Source organism: Pleurodeles waltl, chromosome 3_1, assembly GCF_031143425.1.
Source record: "Pleurodeles waltl isolate 20211129_DDA chromosome 3_1, aPleWal1.hap1.20221129, whole genome shotgun sequence".
In the NCBI taxonomy this organism is placed as follows: Eukaryota; Metazoa; Chordata; class Amphibia; order Caudata; family Salamandridae; genus Pleurodeles; species Pleurodeles waltl.
Window position 1 is genome coordinate 1,925,854,674 of NC_090440.1, and position 18,938 is coordinate 1,925,873,611.

The 18,938-nt window shown below is 43.8% G+C and overlaps 1 protein-coding gene across 1 annotated transcript in view; it reads right to left on the minus strand.

The window, feature by feature from the left end:
- The window catches only part of LOC138285789 (solute carrier family 13 member 2-like), a 700,806-nt gene that overhangs the window by 207,367 nt on the left and 474,501 nt on the right, over positions 1-18,938 (minus strand). Inside the window, exons 13-14 of the mRNA XM_069226167.1 lie at positions 18,322-18,422; positions 10,308-10,429 (exon numbers count right to left, since the gene is read on the minus strand). Coding sequence (XP_069082268.1) covers positions 10,308-10,429; positions 18,322-18,422 — 223 coding nt within the window. The remainder of the gene's footprint in view (positions 1-10,307; positions 10,430-18,321; positions 18,423-18,938) is intronic.

Here is an 18,938-nt window from a genome sequence, read left to right on the forward strand (position 1 = left end):
CGGCAGACTGCATTGCTGGGTACCGTGTGATTTGCAGCTGCTCCGGCTCCTGTGCACTCTTCCAGGATTTCCTTTGTGCACAGCCAAGCCTGGGTCCCCGACACTCTAACCTGCAGTGCACGACCTCCTGAGTTGTCCTCCGGAGTCGTGGGACCTTCTTTTGTGACTTCAGGTGAGCTCTGGTTCACTCATCTTTGTAGTGCCTGTTCCGGCACTTCTGTGGGTGCTGCCTGCTCCTGAGTGGGCTCCTTGTCTTGCTGGGCGCCCCCTCTGTTCTCCTCACGCAATTGGCGACATCCTGGTCCCTCCTGGGCCACAGCAGCATCCAAAAAACCAAACCGCGACCCTTGCAGCTAGCAAGGCTTGTTTGCAGTCTTTCTGCGTGGGAACACCTCTGCAAGCTTCTTCACGACGTGGGACATCCATCCTCCAAAGGGGAAGTTCCTAGTGCTCTTCGTTCTTGCAGAATCCACAGCTTCTACCATCCCGTGGCAGCTTCTTTGCATCCACAGCTGGCATTTCCTGGGCATCTGCCCACTCCCGACTTGATCGTGACTCTTGGACTTGGTCCCCTTGTTCCACAGGTACTCTCGTCCGGAAATCCATCGTTGTTGCATTGCTGGTGTTGGTCTTCCTTGCAGAATTCCCCTATCACGACTTCTGTGCTCTCTGGGGAACTTAGGTGCACTTTGCACCCACTTTTCAGGGTCTTGGGGTGGGCTATTTTTCTACCCCTCACTGTTTTCTTACAGTCCCAGCGACCCTCCACAAGCTCACATAGGTTTGGGGTCCATTCGTGGTTCGCATTCCACTTCTAGAGTATATAGTTTGTGTTGCCCCTATACCTATGTGCTCCCATTGCAATCTATTGTGACTGTACATTGCTTGCACTGTTTTCTATTGCTATTACTGCATAATTTTGGTATTGTGTACATATATCTTTTGTATATTTGCTATCCTCATACTGAGGGTACTCACTGAGATACTTTTGGCATATTGTCATAAAAATAAAGTACCTTTATTTTTAGTATATCTGTGTATTGTGTTTTCTTATGATATTGTGCATGTGACACCAGTGGTATAGTGGGAGCTTTGCATGTCTCCTAGTTCAGCCTAAGCTGCTCTGCTAAGCTACCATTTTCTATCAGCCTAAGCTGCTAGACACCTCTTCTACACTAATAAGGGATACCTGGACCTGGTGCAGAGTGTAAGTACCCCTTGGTACCCACTACAAACCAGGCCAGCCTCCTACATTGGCAAGTCAAAGCCAGTTGTTACCCATCTTGTAGATTATGGATGTGCTATGTGTGATGTGACCTTTGTAGGCTGGCCTGCCATGTACTTCCTCAGGGACATTCAATGATCTGTATTGTGATATGAGCTGTTACAAGTACAGTAGATGTATTGTCTGATTAACTTCTCGTGCCATTTCACACAATGCAGTTACAAATGTAGAATATTTGCATTTGTCTTCACAGCTGCAAACATGACTACAGACCAGGTCCGTGAATTCCAGCGCCGGGCCATGAGATACCAGCACATTCTGCTGGTGGAGTCGGGGTTCAGGAGGATGGCTCGTCGATATCGCCATGAACGGGCCTACGGGGCATGGAGGGCCTTCCCACAGTGTAGGCCTACTTTGCCCACCACAGCAACCACCAGCACAACCACCACTTCATGCCAGGTGGCCCCACCCACAGCTGGGACTGTTGTGCCTACATCTGCTGGACTTCCAGGCCCCAGCATTGCTACAGGTGCAGGACAGCCCACTGGCCTTGGCTCCACACACACACACAGACTTCCTCCACCGGCACCCAGACTGACCCAGCTCCATCTGTGGACCCTGCAGCCTTCCACAACATGGAACGGGAGATGGATGCGCGCCACATTAACTGGCGTGTTAAGTCAATCAAGAGGACCCTCCTCAGGGCTAACCTCTAGACTGTTTTTTAAATGGACATGATTCCCTCCCCTCCCTCCTTGTTCTTATAGTTAGTGGGCTTAGGGGGCTTAGTGTTAGGTTAGTATAGGCTGTTATTTTAGTTAGTGTTAGTGGGTGGGGGTCCTGATTCTTTATATTTTTACTTATTAAGCGTGTGGGTGGGTGGGTGGGGGGCTATGTTGGGGTTCTTGTGTGTTTAAAAAAATAAAAAAATAATAATAATAAAAAAATACAAAAAATATATATTTGTTTAGGATAGTATAGTATGTGTTTAGGTTAGTATGTGTTCTCCTCCATGTGTCTCGTCTCATAAGGGGAGGTGGGGGGAGGATGTTTAGAACGTTTTGTTACATGCGATAAGTAAGTGTAGCTTAGGTTAGTTAGGGACAGTTGTGGGTAATGAGTAGTCAGGGTAGATTAGGGTAGGTAAGATTTTTCCCTCAGTTTCCTCTTCTGTGATTAGCATTTAATAAATATTTGGTTAACCCTTAACAGTATGTGTTAAATGGTACTTGATCCTGGGTTTGGAACATTAATTTTGTACTATTACATTTGTGTCCTATGCTACAAACAAATCCCATCTGAGCTGTACGATTGGCAGCTACCCCAGAGCTACCTTGCAAAGTTTCCACCCTTCGTTGCAACCACCAATCACAGTTAATATGTATGACAATGTGTTTCTGTTGATAAGTGTGTTTTCTACATCACAAACAGTGCTTCCAGACTTGGTATTGGGGGAACAGTTTTAGGTCTGACTGCAGTGTGATGATCAAGGACACCCTTATAAGATGAGTTCTCATAGGCACTCTTGTATTCTTGTCTTCATGACTCTCATACGTCATTTGTGACACAGTTCAGCATGATTACCTATTTGTATGTAAACTCAGACACCTTCATTTATGCAGTTTTTGTAGTGTTTGCTTAGATTAGTGTGCACTGTTATATGTGTTAGTATTGCATGGTGACAACATTTTGCGGCCACTATTTGATGACTTAGATATCCCTTGAGGAAGCATCCTTCTGTCCAACACAACATGATGGTGTATGGTTTCTCACCTCATCAGATATGTACCTCAGGATGGGCAGAGTATGATGCAATCATGGGCACTGTGCAGATTTATCTGACTACATAATATCAGGACAGTTGTATTGACAAGCTACGTAATTTGACAGTAGGCACATTTCAGTTATCTACTGCACAGTTGATATGTCACATTACCCAGAGACAGATTTGTTGTGTAAGTGCTATTTATTGAAAAGTGCTGTAGTGCTATCTGTACATAGTCCATGCTTGTGAGTCCATTATAGTGACATCTTACATTGTGATCCTACACAAGGGGTTACGGAAATGCTTTTGACATGCTGGAGTTGATGTTTCAGACAGTGCAGAGGGACAGGATTTGCCAATGAGTAGGAGAGAGACAATCACTGGGCAGGCTGACAAGATATACAGTGGTAAGCAGAACAGTCATTAAGTAGAGTTGTTGCAAGACTGGCAAGTTACAAAGCGCAGGACCTTGGTAATAGTTGGCCATGTGGCAGGGACTAGTGCTTCCGGGTACTTTTCCTTGTGAATGTGATCTGTTCCATGTCTTCTTCTTCTGATGTGTGTGTTGCCTCCTCTGCCCTTGTTGTTGGTGGTTGTGAAGGGGCAACACACACCTCAGTGTTAGAAGACGTGGAGTCAGACATCCCGGTCGCTGCTACCTGTGAAGGTCTTAGGGGCAGTACTGCAGCAAGGAGGATCTGCTGGTTCTTGAGAATAGCAGCCACATCACGATGGTAGGCAGCCAGGTCGGCCCTGAGGGGTTCAATGTTGCATTCGTGCACGCGTTGACAGGATTGCTGTTGTAGGTGTTGGGTCAACTGTATTACAGCTGTGCTGATTTCCTTCTGGGTTTTTTGCTGTTCCTGCAAGATAGATGTTAGGGCTTGCATAGCTGCTGCCTGATCTGCAGATTACATCATGCACGAATGCACCCCCTCAAGGCTGGCTGCCATAGTTTGCATCCCCACCCGCACATCCTTGGCCAGCTCCCGCTGTACTCCAACTACAGTTCTCTCAAAGCTGGTGCCAGTGTCGTCTGAGTCCTCAGCTGTATTGGAGCTGGCAGGTTTTACAATTGGGGTGGTGGATGGATCCTCTGCAATGGCTGCTTGTTCTGTGCTCCTCCTTGTGACTGAAGGTGGGGTCTGAAGGGTTTCAAGGACCTTTTAGATAGTCTCCTGGGGAATGTTTATCGGCTCGTCATCCATCTGGGACAGGCATAACCGCAGGAGATCCATCTTCCTCTGCAATGAAACAGGGTACAATTAGTGTGTCTGTGTTGTGGCATGAGTGATGTGACATGCCTGCCTTGTGATGAATTCACATTGTGATCTTGTTTCATGTTCATTGCTCCAGTCCTTCAGATGGGCATTCTCCCAAGCCTATGGCCCACCTGCATGTCACATGTATGTTATTGAGTTATTAGACTTGTCGGCATCATCTCTTCTAGGAGTTGGTTTTGGCCAAATAGAGAATTGCCACCTTCTTGTCCTACTCAACCCTCTGTCTGCATCTATTCTCATGGTGAGACCTTTCACTGGCTGTGGGTGTTTTGATGGCCCTGGCAGCACACTGAACAATCTGGACCTGCCCCAATCTCTGATCTTTCACATCCACTTAAATGTATTTGACATGTGGCATATCCTATGCATAGCAATGTTATGACACGATATGGATGTTGGCATTGGTAATGTGTACTGCTGATGTTGGGGAATGCGTGGTACATTGGATTGCCCTGATAATCGTATCAGTGTCCTATTTCCTCCTCTGACTGTGCAGGTGTATTTCAGTGACCAGTTACATGTGTCCCCCCCTCAATGCTGTTGTCTGAGCAGTATGACATTTGGGATGTTACATTGTGACCCAGGCACAGGATGGACCCTGACATATGCAGCATGGGTATGTCCTTAGTGCTGTGTAGCTCCTATTGTTGTTTGCATTGGCTGATGTTTGCAACAACTATGGGCATTGACACTTGACAGCACTGGGGCCTTTGCCTTGTTTCAGGGGATTGTTGAAGTTGTCATCCTCAACCCCCTAATTTAGGTGTGTATGATCCATGGGGAGGTTACTGCCATTGACTACTTGAGCTGCACACAGAGCGGAGGTGGTAGTGGCAACTGTTGTCGCAGTTACATTCCAGTTGTCGCAGTTACATTCCAGTTGTCGGTATGGCTAGAGGTTGTTAAGAGGGCCCTAGTTAATGTATGGGGTATGGTGGCTGACGTGTGCCGGGATGTCAGTTTGACGTTGTGGCTTTCCCTCCTGGCGTGGATTTCCCTTTGCTCCATCGTTGGCATGACAGCATGCCCCCATGGGACTGTTATTGGTGTAGTGTAATGGTGTGCCCCAGTTTCTGTTTGTGCAGGCCATGCCCCCATGCCGTGCCCCTTTACCCATGCCACTCCATGTATATGATGACTTCCATGCATTTTGTGGTCGATATCCCCCCCCCCTGCTTACGGTTAACATTAGTGCATTTTGATTCCCCATGCGACTTACCCTGCATATGCGTTGTCTCCTGGTAGTCTGCGCTGTCCTGTCCTTGAATCCCTGTGACGATCTCCTCAGGGATGACGGCTGCGACCATCTCCTCCATGTGGTCCAGGGCCTCCTGGTGTGCTGGACTCCCCCCTCCAGTCTGCAGTGCTGCCTTCCTGTTCCTGGACATCTTTTCCTTTGTCCTGCGCTTGCAGTCATGCCAGCGTTTCTTGCACTCGATGACTGTTCTGCGTACTTCAGCCACACTGTTAATCTTGTCAACAATTTGTTGCCATATAGCCTCTCTCCTACTGATTGGCAACTTTGAGGTGACAAACAGTTGGTGCTGGTGTTCCGTCACCTCTTTAACCAGAATTTCCTGCTCCTCTGTAGTGAAGCGACACTTTCTTTTCTTCTTAAAAGTGTCCTGGTTCTTGTGTGGGTCCTCCTGGCTGGTTCCTGGTCTGTTGTCATCTTCCTGGGGTCTGTAGTGGCATCTGGGATCCATTTTGGCTCGCCTCTGGTGAAATGGCAGTGTTCGCGTTTTTTTTTTTATGCTATTGCGTCAAAAAATGGCGCATATCCGGTTTGCGGGGTCGTAAATCGACCCACAGTCATTTCCGCCACGTTAACGTCGTTTTGCTTTACGACTTGGCGCTGCGGTGTGCATCAAAAATAATGACTCCCACCTGTGGTTTGCGCTGCCGTGCGTCAAAGTATAAATTTGACGCCCGCACGGCGCACCAAAATGGCGTTAGCCAGCGGTAATATTTTTGACGCAAAACTGCGCCGTGCAGTTTTGCCTCAAAAAGTATAAATATGGCCCCAAGTCTGTGATCTGAATGATTTCTAATGTAGCATGCTCATCATATTAGTATTGGGCTTCTCCTCCTGACAACGGGAGTCATATCCCATGGAAAGGAAGGCATTTTTGTTTTTTACTGTCCTGGCAGAGATGGACAGTAAAAAGGACTATATATCTGCCCATCCTAATTGGCAGGATAGACACATAGCCAATTCTATGATGGCCCGATGAAGTAAGGTAGTCACCGCCATAGCCAAACCAATGGTCTGCCCGCATTTAAATTAGGCGGGTGGACCACTGTGTTGGTGGGGAGAGAACTTCATCACAACAGTGTTCGCTCTTTGCCAACATCTAAATCAAGCCCTAAGTCTTTGATATCTAGTATTATCAAAGAATACTTCTCTTTATCCAGTAGTTTTTGATATAGATAAAAGATACAAGTTATAATCTTTTGGTAATGAGGTTTGCCTGTAGCAACTAAGAGTCTAATTTAGAGATTGGCGGGCAAGGTTACTTTGTCACAAACGTGACGGATATTCTGTGTGCCCTATTACAATTCCATTCTATTGTATGGGAATCGTTATAAGGCAGATAGGATATTTTCTCCATTTGTGAAGTAGTAACCCATCTGCCAAACTCTAAATCAGGCCCTTAGTGTCTTGATTGCCTAGAAAGGACCGATGTCAAACATGATAATTATATTCTACAAATCTAACATAGCTGCTATCACTGCACCACCACTACAAGTTGTATTAATTTGTCTTGTTTCAACTTTTGCATTTCATGAAGCCACAAGCCTTAAACCAAATGGCATCCACACTTAACACACAACGCTGACCTCCTTTCTGATGAAGTGCTTGAGCACCAAAAAAGTCTGAGGGAGCGTGTGTCCATTCTGCATACAGAGGTTAGCATGAGCCGGGGAACTTTGACCCTTTGTGCAAAGGCATTGGGTAGGCCTTCAGGCAGTGTATGTAAAAATCCTCATGTGCCATGTTCAAGATGGTTTTCCTATAGCGCCCCAAATGCAGACAACTTTCAAAGAGTGCAGTGCCATCACTCCTTGAAATCTTTTAGATTCCCTATCTTGAGGAGCTGCAAGAAAGGAATTAGAATTCACCTCACAATTGGAAGCCTATAACACAAAGCTCTATGGAGTGGGGTGCTGCATTAGGAACTTAAGGCCACTGGTCTCTGACGAAGGGACATATTTCTAAGGATGTTCTCTGCAAAGAACAGCCAGCAATAGTGAAAGATTAGAAACAGAAAGCTCAGGAGTTGTTTGTCAAGGACAGACGGTTGATTAACTAATGCAGAGCTGGGATACGGTGTAGAGTGGTTTAGAGCTATCATTATGGTAATGAAATGCATATATCACATAGAACAATTAAATTATTTACATATTTCATGGGTCGGTGTGAAATATGTATTTCTATAATGCCAAAACAGCTACTAAACATTAACACAGGGATATCAATGAACTGCAGAAGGTATGTGGATCCTTGTGCAATGCAGTGTATCTGTTATACAGCTTACATTTCAACACTTAAACTTGTCCACATGCTGAGACTTTAACAAAGACGCTGTGTATTTCTGAGACCAGTGCTGCCTATCTGACCTTCAGCTTGCGGGACAGCCAATCCAATAAGACACATAAACGCTTGAATCTAAAAAATATAATAATGGTTCTGGAACTACCCTGTACAGACCCTACTACTAAATGACACATGGCTATAAAAGACTGTAATTTGAGTTTATCCATAACAAACACACATTATTTTGTTGCTGACTTAGAGCATTCCCCAGCTATGAAATGCACTGGGTGTTCAAGGTAGGGGATAAAGTTATACCTATGATGCCACAATCTCTTCAGAAGACAAGAAATAGATGTTGTAATTCACCTAATATGTACCTCTGTATTTCCATCAACTCAAAGGGATTGAGGTACTGCAACAAATACACAGTATGGCCACTGAACGGGTGTCACAGGTTAACCATGTGGCTTTCTCTTCTGCCATAAAGACTTTACACAGCTCTTGCATGATTTGCCACACAGAAAACTGAATGTGTCTCTGATAGGCATGATCTCATAATTTTGCCTAGCTATTCCTTTAAGTAAATGAAAATGCTGCAGTGTGTTTGGGAAAGCTGGATCACAAATGAGAACCCAAAACTAAACTAGACACTGTTCAGAACCTTGGGTCTCCTGGGAGAAATGATAAGGAACACTTAAGCAGGGCGGGGTTGGTCACTATAGAAAGCCATAGTTTGTGAGAACTGGTGTGGGCCAGTCTTGTGAAATAGACTTTGATCATTCTTAGAACCCTGGCCAGTCGTAGGACAAGACATTATTTAATCTAGGAAACTTGGACGACCCTAAGAGGATGGTATGGTCACTAATGGATTGGGATTTAGGCTAATGATCGGTCTCTCTTAGTACCTTGGGCCTCACATGAAAAGAGGAGTGTGACCAGTGCAATAATCCTCCACAGAGTTATGGCTTTTGCAAAATTTCCACCTTTATCAGCTTTCAGGGCTTTATACAGTTTCAAGACCAATTGTTCTCCCTGCATTAGGTTTAGCATCATGAATAGAGTTTCTTTTGTTTTAGGGCATCTGGGAAGTCATTCCATATCTCCCAAGTAGTCTGTCTAACCCAAATGTGATAAATCTTTCTCTTATTATATAATTTCCTCCATGTTATCATTGTCATAATTTGTGATGGTAGACCCTTCTAAAGCCCTAGAGAATTCCTGTAGATTGATCACAGCCTACACATATTGCTTGTCTTATTTGTTACTTGTAAATCTGGTCTTTTAAAACAATTTCTCTCACTTTGTATCCAACAGCTCAATATGTCTCATTGCCCAGTTTAGTCTTCCTAGAATGAAGACCTTTCATTTATCCCAATTTGTGTTTAGGTACGAGACTTCTCTGAAAACCCTGGGATTGAATGATAGGCTAAAATAAGGGTTTATTCACTGTTGGAAAGTTGGGAGTAATCTTAAAAAGAGGGAAGCAACCACTGCTGAAAAAAGGATATGCTATGAAGTTAGGATGTTGTCACTCTTGAAGCGTTCCAATTAAGAAAAGGATGTGACCACTTTTGAATGAGGATTATGGGGCATGATTAGGGTTTGATTACTCTTGGAAACTTGGACTATCTCAAGAAGAAGATGGGACTACATCTGGATTACGTTTATGGGGTTAGGTAAATATTGGGTTACTACTGGATCCTTGGCCCACACTTTTGAAAATAGTGGTGTGGCCACCAGTGCATTATGGCTGTAGTGTATAGTGAGACATTGATAACTCATGCAACTTTTGGTTAGTTTTGAGAAAAGGGTAGGACTACTACTGGATTCTGGAAGTCGATTTGCCAAAGTGTTATCATACACTCCTTGTCGCTCAGTCGTATCAGAAGGCTAATCGCTAGTTCCACCCAGCAACATCAGCAGTCTCCTTCTGCTGTTGAGGTCAATAAGAGCAAGAGGTGGGAGCTACAAAGAGTAAACACAGCTTAAATTAGGGTTATGGGAGAAGCGTAGGGTTTGATTACACTTGGAAAGGTTTGCCGCCCTAGAGAAGGGAATGTGAGCAATTTTTGGTTACAATTGTCGAGTAAGTTTAGGACTTATTCACTCTTAAAAAAATGGGGTACTTTTCAAAGAGGGCATATACCACATTTGGAAAGGGAACACTTGTCAATCTTGTTGGCATATTAGGTACCCATAATAAAAATTGGCTTATTTTTATGAAGAGCCTAGCCCATTCGTACAACTGAGCTCAGACTTTTTACAGCAAACACAAGCTGCTCCTAAACATGGAGCAAGGATTTCTGGTTAGGAGAAAGTTGAAGGAACAGAACTAAGTTGTGAGTCACTCACTAGAGCAAGGGTAGTCTCAGAAATTGAATAGGATCTGGCTAACCCTTGAGAACTGTCCACTCACTCAGATAAGCAAAGGAGTTTGTGATGGTTTGTCATTCAGATTTGGATAACTGAAAAAATAAGGGAAAAGCACAGGATTACCTCACTGCCTTTAGCCAGTGCAAAGCCACCTCCCAGCAGGAGTACGATACCCCAAGGTAGCTTGTCATTCACCGTCTTCCAGCTCAGTAGAGCAGGGGTCACCCGAATCGTCCTCTTATCATCTAGAGAAATAACAGATCAAGGGAAAAATGAGTGTTCATTAGGAGTGGAATTATGGTGGGGAATGCTTAAAAATGCTGTAAGACTATAGAATTAAGTAAACACAGAATACATTCTAAGGATTTTCTTTGAAATTCATTTATTATTTCATACCTCAAAGCAAAGGATAACCACACTTTGAAAGTTTCAGTTTTCTAACAATAAGCTTTGAAGCAGGTGTACCACTTCAGTAAAAAATACACCCCTTTCCTGATAACTTTTATTTATCTGAGTTAATAACCAAATCCTGGATGACTGGTCAGACCATCACTTGATTCTCTTTGTAGTAATTTTCAAACAGAACTTGTGACCCTTGCTCCGGCACCGCAAGGTGAGCACCACCCAAGATATGCCCGGAGGAAGCCTGTGGCCTGGAGTGGCAATATGGATCATGAGAGGGAAAGCCTACTGACTGGCTAGAGAGATGTGCTCTGGCCAGGACCCTGGGGACATGCAGGCCTGGTGGGGGAGACTTGGGAGTGGTGCTGCAGGTATGCTAGAGCTGAATCCCCACAACACTAGCAGGCAACAAAGCAACCTGCCCGGAGACACAGAGCATGATCTCCTTGATGCGACCCAGCGATACCTACTGAGCCTGAGCTTTCGGCCCTCATAACGCCATTCCTTAACATTACAACCAGCAGTAATAATGACTGCTGTGAGCAACTGCTAGGCTTCCCGCCTGATGTGCCCTGCTCAAATAATTGCAAACTCCAGGAGAATAACCTTTGGCACCACAAATGTCAGATCATTGCTTCCACTGACACAAGAGATGAGCTGGGAACCTGCTAGTAGTGATTGCTCTGAGTTTTGATCAGGGAGGCCTGAGTAGGGAAACAGGCAGACATGGCTGTTCCCGCTAGAAGAGTGGGGTCCCACTTAGGCCTTGATCGTGCATTGTAGCACCTTTATCACAAAACTCATCAACTAACACAAGCATAGGGAAGGCAATGAAAAACAATCACACCTCACGTTTGAAGGCAACAAAAGCACTAGGGTTGTAGAGAAAAATCCTGCAGAAGGCACTACTAGCGCTGTGGAAGATACTCAGAAGGAGACAAATGAACTGGATCCTAGATCTATACTGTTGGAAAGGCACAATAAACTGGCCCCTTATTGATGGAGCAGTAGAAACCCTTACAGGACACCTCAATGGGATGAAAGAAAGGCTGGGTAGAAAGAAGATTACATCGGAACCATGCTAACTTTGTTATTTGGAAGAGAGAACCTGACTCGCTTGCTCATGATTGAGCGTGCACATTGCTCACTTGCTCCACGACCACCTCCTGGGACACCTGAGAGATCAGTCATAGCAAAATTACTGTGCTACTGAGATTGAGACAGGATCCTAGAGCTCGTAGGAGAAAAAGGGACACTGGAATGTAATGCAACTAAAATATCAATATGTCTAAACTTCACAAATTCTGACCAAGAAGAACACAGTAAATTTCCAGATATCAAGAAAAAACGTAGAGACCTAGATGCATCCTGAGTCTCCTCAATTCTCATGGTCTAGGAAGGTACAGATCTTCTCAGAGCCTCAAGCAGCTGCAGAATTCCTGAATAAGCATACTTCATAACAGGCTTGTAGTCATAAAACCCCAGAAAACTCAACACATCACAACCTGAAATGTAGAATGACAATAACAGGGCGCACTTGTATTTATGACCAGGGACGTGCTCAAACACCCTTGATATTTCAATCTATCAAGCATAAGGCTTGTGAGGAATGCTGCACATTCTGTACAATGAGATTACAGTGGCTAAGAAACTAATTTCATCCCTGAACTAAAGACTAGACTGGGAGTGTGCTATGGATGACTAAGCGTGCCCATGATACCCCTGGGAAGAGATGGTCTGACAAACTAGGGAGTACATCAATAGAATTGTAGAAGGAATCCAGAAGGTGATTGATTGTAAAAATGTGTGGCTGGGGACCCACCGGATGCCTGCTACATAGATTTTGGGCAGTTCGGAACACTGATATCTCTTGTGGCGTTCCACCAGCCATGGCTACACAGTTGGAGGTTTTAGGCAGACTGTTACATTTTTTTATTATTTATTTCTGGGTTAAGTTTTGTTAACAGGAGACTAGGACACATCACTGGAAAGTTGAAATTCAGTGTGGAAAGGAGGTGAGATGGGTTTAACAGGGTCACTGTTATTGCTGCCACAATAGCTGTTACTTTAAGCAGTATATGGAGATAATATGCACACCTATGACACACTGATAATAGTGGATTTCAATACAGAACACTAGATGTAAGGTCAAATTACTTACCGGGAATTTTTGAGGCCTGAACAACCCCAAAAATTCCCACCAACTACTGGCACATGCGACACAAAACGCTATTGGATATTAGGCATACAGGAGACACACCTAAGTGGCGCACATGAGCAACATACAGCAAAACACTGGAGCTCAAAGATTTTTCACCTCATGCTCGACTTATACCAGAGGGGTAGTGATATTTATTCGAAGGGGGCTTCAATACATGGACATTAAGGCTATTGTGGACCCAAAAGTCAGATCTGTGATAATAGAGGGACACCTATACACACACATACGATGGCATTAATCAACTCCTACAGCCCTAATTATGATGCACCCAACTATTTCTCAGAACTGTTTTCAAAAGTGCAACAGGCGGGCTCTTCAATATTGTTGTGGAGATAGACTACAATGTGAAGTTATATCCTGCATTAGCTAATACCAGAGATAGAAGGGAAATTCACCCTAAGGAGAGGGACACAATTAACAGCTTAATGCACCATCACAACTTACTGGATCTACGGAGGATACAACATCCAGGGGAACAGAGTTACACTTGCTACATAGCGGCCTATAGAGTAGAATACTGGCTAGGATTGACAAACATAGCTGGATGGATATAGGACATTCAACATATGGCAGGCACATACTCTGGCCACTCCCCTGTAGCACTAACACTGACAGTACCATCACAGACATGCGTGTGGTAATTGCCAGTTACACTACCATGCTTTTAGACACTGCATTTAGTGAAGAGGGAAGGCAGGGATTTGTAGACTATTTCAAAGAAAATACAGGAACAGTGGATATCTATGGTGTATTATGGGAAGACTTTAATGTCATAGTTAGAGGGGGGAATGCATGCCCAAGGGATATGGTATACTAAAATCGATCTGACATACCCTAGCCAGATTTGAAGGAGCGCTACAGAGACTGGAAACACTACTCAGTGAAAGGAGCACTTCCACCACACTACAGGAGTTACACACTAAAACACAGAAATACAGGCAAGAAGTAGCTAGAGAGATAAAATTGCTATGCGAATATAAAGCAGTTAGGACACTTGGTGAGGGGGACAGACCAGGACACATACTAGCTAGCCATATTAGACCTTGATGGGCGACATCTACGGTGGTCTCTATATTAGAGGATAACGGATCATCAAGTCACAGACCGCTGATGTTATATGGGAATTTACTATTACACAAAGTTGTACAAAACAGAGGTGACCGACTCTGAGGCTGACATTAGCCAGTATCTTGAGCAACATTGGTCTTGTAGAAGAAAACTGAGCGGGAAACCCTCTATGCACCAATTACACTTGCAGAAGTAAGAGGCACTATTAAGACACATAAACAACAACAAAGCACCCGGTAGTGATGGGCTTATGGGTGAGCTCTATAAAAAATACATTGAGGATCTAGCACCAATTTTGCTAGACGTTGCTATGAGGAGGCACTGTCAAAGGAATACCTGCAGCCAACGATGAGAGAAGCATTGGTGACTGAGCTCTTAAAACTGTTCAAACTTCCAGAGCAATGTGAGTCACACCGCCCGCTATCCTCAATAAATATTGGCAATAAAATACAAGCAAGTATTACAGCAGCAAGACTACTACTACTACATGGCTTAAAGTTGCTAGACCAATCGGGGTTTATCCCTGGGAAATCAACACCGGACAATCTAAGAACGCTGTTCATGATTACGCACCAAATAAATCCAGATATCAATGCAGCTACTATCTTTTTGAATGTGGCTAAGGCCTTTGATTCCATGGAATTACCTTTTTTCTTCACCACACTGGAGCGGATGGGACTGGGGCGAGATCTGATAAAATGGGCTGCAGTCCTATATAACCAACCAACTGCTAACAATAGGCTGGATTGGGTGCTGTCTGAGTCAATCTGTATACAGTGTAGCACCCAACAGGGGTGTCAGCTTTCTCTGACATTATTTGCATTGGTGCTGGAGCCCCTAGCAAGTATCCTGCAAGAATATCATGAAGAGGGAGGCATTACATTTGGCAGATGCATAGTACTCTTGATATTCTACTGCTAAAGATTAAGAACCCATCAGACACACTGAGCCCAATAATATGAGAAATACCACATTATGGGAGGTGGTCTGGGCCTACAATTAACTGGGACAAATCTATGATGACCCCATTGACTGACTTCACTAAGGGCCAGATGTATCATCACAGCCCATTGCGATTCGGTAATAGCGATTTTTAAGAAATCGCTATTACCGACTCGCAAAGGGCCATGTATCACATTTGCGAATCGGTAATAGCGATTTCTTAAAAATCGCAAATGCTATTGCCGAATCGCAAATTGCGATACCAGCCCCATGTGCAGCTATGGGCCTGTTGGCCCATAGCTGCGAATTTTTTGCATTTCCAAAATTGCGATTTCTGAACCAGAAATCGCAATTTTGGAAATGCAAAAGGCCAGGGTGCTGGGGCCCTAAGGCCCCCTCTCCTGCACCCCAATTTTTTTTTTTTTTAACATGTAAGGTACACACATGCCAAAAGGGCATGTGTGCTTTACATGTTAAATTTAAAAATGCAGTTTTACTGCATTTTTAAATTTTGCACCAGGTTACCACCTGGTTGCATTTCATGGTATTTTGCAAGTGCAAAATGCCATTTTTGGAAAAATCGCAATTTGCCATTTTTTCCAGCATAGCCTTGCGACCTGGAAATTGCAAATCGCAAATTGCGAATCGCAATTTCCAGGTCGCAACGCAAGAAATCGCAAATTTAGCGATTTCTTATTTGTGGTCTGCGAATGCATTTCATGCCTGTGCAGACCACTGTTTTGCACTAGCAAACGGCCGAATTTACCGATTCGCACCGTTTGTGAGTGCAAAACTTTTTGATACATCTGGCCCTAAGTGATGCTAAAATACCCGCTGATTTGGACTGAAGGCCCGATCAGATTTCTGGGCACTCAATATCATAAAGACATTGATACAATACACTGCACCAACTATGGGATGTGCATAGACAGACTGACCTCAAATATAGACAAGTGGAACAAATTACCAGTATCTATGACTAGGGGGATTGGAATAGTGAAAATGATCATTCTTCCACAGTTACTCTATTTCAGAGCTTTTCACTACCACTGACACCTCAGTTTTTTCACACACTGCAGTCAATCCAATGCAGGATGGAGAAGCCATGTGGAGTGGAACTGTCACTTTAAAACTCTCTAACTGCAGTGACATATCCACTTTGAATGGATTTGGCCTCACGTTGAAATACTTTTGATTTAACTAAATTTGTCTACGAGCTTTGCTAAGTGGTTTCACGATACAAAATTGTGCTAAGAACTGCTGACAATTAACACACATTTCCTGAATTAGCCTTCCATTTGAATTCTACACTACTAAGCAGTAGATAACTGTCTTGGTGAAAGCGTGTTTGCCTGACTGGAAACTAGTTTTGCACAATGGTGGGATAATCTGCCCCGTTCTAGATCCCAGCTTCCTACACAGCTTTTTAATTGGCTGGGGTGAAAGACATGAGTCCCTACCGTTGTATAGGTGAAAAAAATGTTGCTGAGAGAATTGTTGCTGCTTCTGCTGTGTCAGTGACTGTGCCAAAACTCCCTGAAATTCCAGTAATGCTGATGGAAGTGTCATATCTCTCCAAGCAGTTATCCACCTTCTCACTGAAGAGAAACTATCCCCTAGAAAGCTCTGGGCAAATTTGTATCTTCTCCCAGGCTTTAATAATTTGCTCCACAATTACTTTATGGAGGGGTATGATACATTCAAAGGACTGTTTATCCACTAAAATATCTGTAAACGGAGTAGACTTAGGCTGAATGGACTGCAGTGGGATAGCCAAAGGTTCTGCAGGTTCTTTCACAATTATGGCAAAGCAAACCTGCTTGCCTTAGTCTGAGCCTTTAAGAATCAGGAGCAGAGTTATAGATGAAGTATCAAGCCCAGTGGTGTTTTTTGTTTCATTTTAGAAAGGAGCGCTCAGTCAGAGCAAACTCCTGGAAGAGGGTTGTCTGCGTCACTATCCTCATCATCGTTTGGAAGCACCAACCTGGAGTCAGAAACAAAAAGGTCGTGGAAGAAACTAAACATCTCAGACCTAGTGATGGGAGATATTTGTTGGAACTTATTCTTCTAGATGCATTTCTAACTCAACATCCAAGGTCTGTAAGTTCTGTTACACCTGCTTTCGAAGTGGCTTCAAGGTTAGCTTCTCAGCTACAGGAGTCAATCGCATAAAAGGAACCACGGCTCTGACTAAAGTAGACTTTTGTGCGGCAGTGCCAGTCGGCAGCACTGAGTCTGAAGCATCTGTAGCAGCTCAAGTTGATGCGCTTAAGGATGCATCCGCAAAGATGCCCAGCAAGGGGATTTGAAAAATTTCAATATAATTGGCAAGTGCAATAGCATGGGGGCAATGCTGCTTGCGGAATTAGCTCTAAAACTAAAACGAGGTTGTATGTTGGAATTTCGATCACAGCTAGATCAAAGAAGATGACAAGCGCTCCCTGAACCTCGTCTATTTTTTACTATGTTGGAAAGATGAGATATCGCATCTTTATTCTTTTTCATGCTTCTATTCAGGTGGTGACTAGATGAATGCATTTAGGAGCTAGTCCATGAGTTAGACTGGGTTGTTGACTTTCCCTTCAAGGCAGCCATGAGTAACTTTGCTTCCCTTTCTCAAATAACATTCAGGTGATTTTAAGCACATAGCTGCTCAGACAATAGAGGCAATCAAGGCGAGAACCAGCCCTGACATTATTACGTGGCAGGGCACACATGTATTAAAGCAGAATATTTCAGAGGCTCTATTTCATAAAAAATAAAATAAAAAAAACATTCAAATGTTGAGATACGAAACTGGAGCTCCTAATCCCGCACCCCTTGAAGCCCAGAAAAAGTAACCAACATACTCAGTGAATGGGGACCAAATGCTTGATTCAAGGGGCTGCATTGGACCAATGTTCTCTTTCTGGTCCTCAGGCCATGTTGCTATGCAATGCTTAGGAGGAGTTGGGGGTGCTCTACATCTGAGTCATGGATTAAAGGCAATATCTAGGACCGCAATAGCAAGCAGCTGGTTGCTGAAATGCAAGCCTGAACTGTAAAAAAAATCACAACCAACAATGGTAGGTACCATTCCCCTCTACCGTAGTGCTTCTTCCTAAACAGGAAGTGGTCCATATTAGCTACCATATTCGAACTACTCCCATGCTCATGCAGCTCTGAAAAAGGTTGCCACAGGAATGAAATATTAAGTTACTTCTATGATTTTAAACACGTGCCTGACTGGTTTATCCGTGCACAGGCCTCATCCATAGAGTTCTACTTTGAAAGACCTTTTTCCGTTCAATGAACGGACGTCTTCAGCAAGGAGGTCCTCCGTGTTCACGGGTATCACTAGTACAGTTTTACCTTGTCTGACTGTTTTCAATAGGGGGAATGGAAAGTATCAGCCAAGAAGATCTCCTAGAGTTCTACCCTGCCTGTCCTTTGATTTCAGACAATGAAGGTCTTCTCTCTGAACTATTTTCTTCTAACATGCTCAAAAGCGGAGATCTACTTTACCCGAATCTTCTGAGTTCCCAAAGGTGAAGGTAGGAACCTCCGATGGGAAGATGAACATCATGAGCGAAATGAAGATGACAACAGTGGCATCTGTGACATATCTGTAGGAAAAAAACAAGGGTATCAACCAACAGGGAGAACTGATGAAAGACAGAGAAAATGGGATAAGGCATTATCGATGGCATGAGAAGTAAGGAGAGACAGACTGTTTAGGAGAGGTAAGATATAATTTAGCGCTAAGATAAAATAAGATCTGAAAAGTTAAGAGAGAAGATATGGACAAGCGGAAAGATGACTTAACAGACATATTTATACTCATTTTATACACCTTAGAAAAATGAAAGGCTAAATAGACCCGCTGGGATTTAAACCTGTGACCATGGGATCTCACATAAATCCCTGCAATGTAATCATTTGTCCACTGAGCCATCAAACCCACCATTACTAGTCTGTCATTCATTAAGAAGAGATTAGAGAACAAGAGACGAAATAGTGTACTCAAAGGTAGAGAGAGAGAGAGACTCCGGGATAAGTATAGTGGTAAATGAATGAGAAATTTTATGAGGCAGCTAGGAAACTCAATAATTAAGATAAGGGACTTAGACAGATGAGCAATG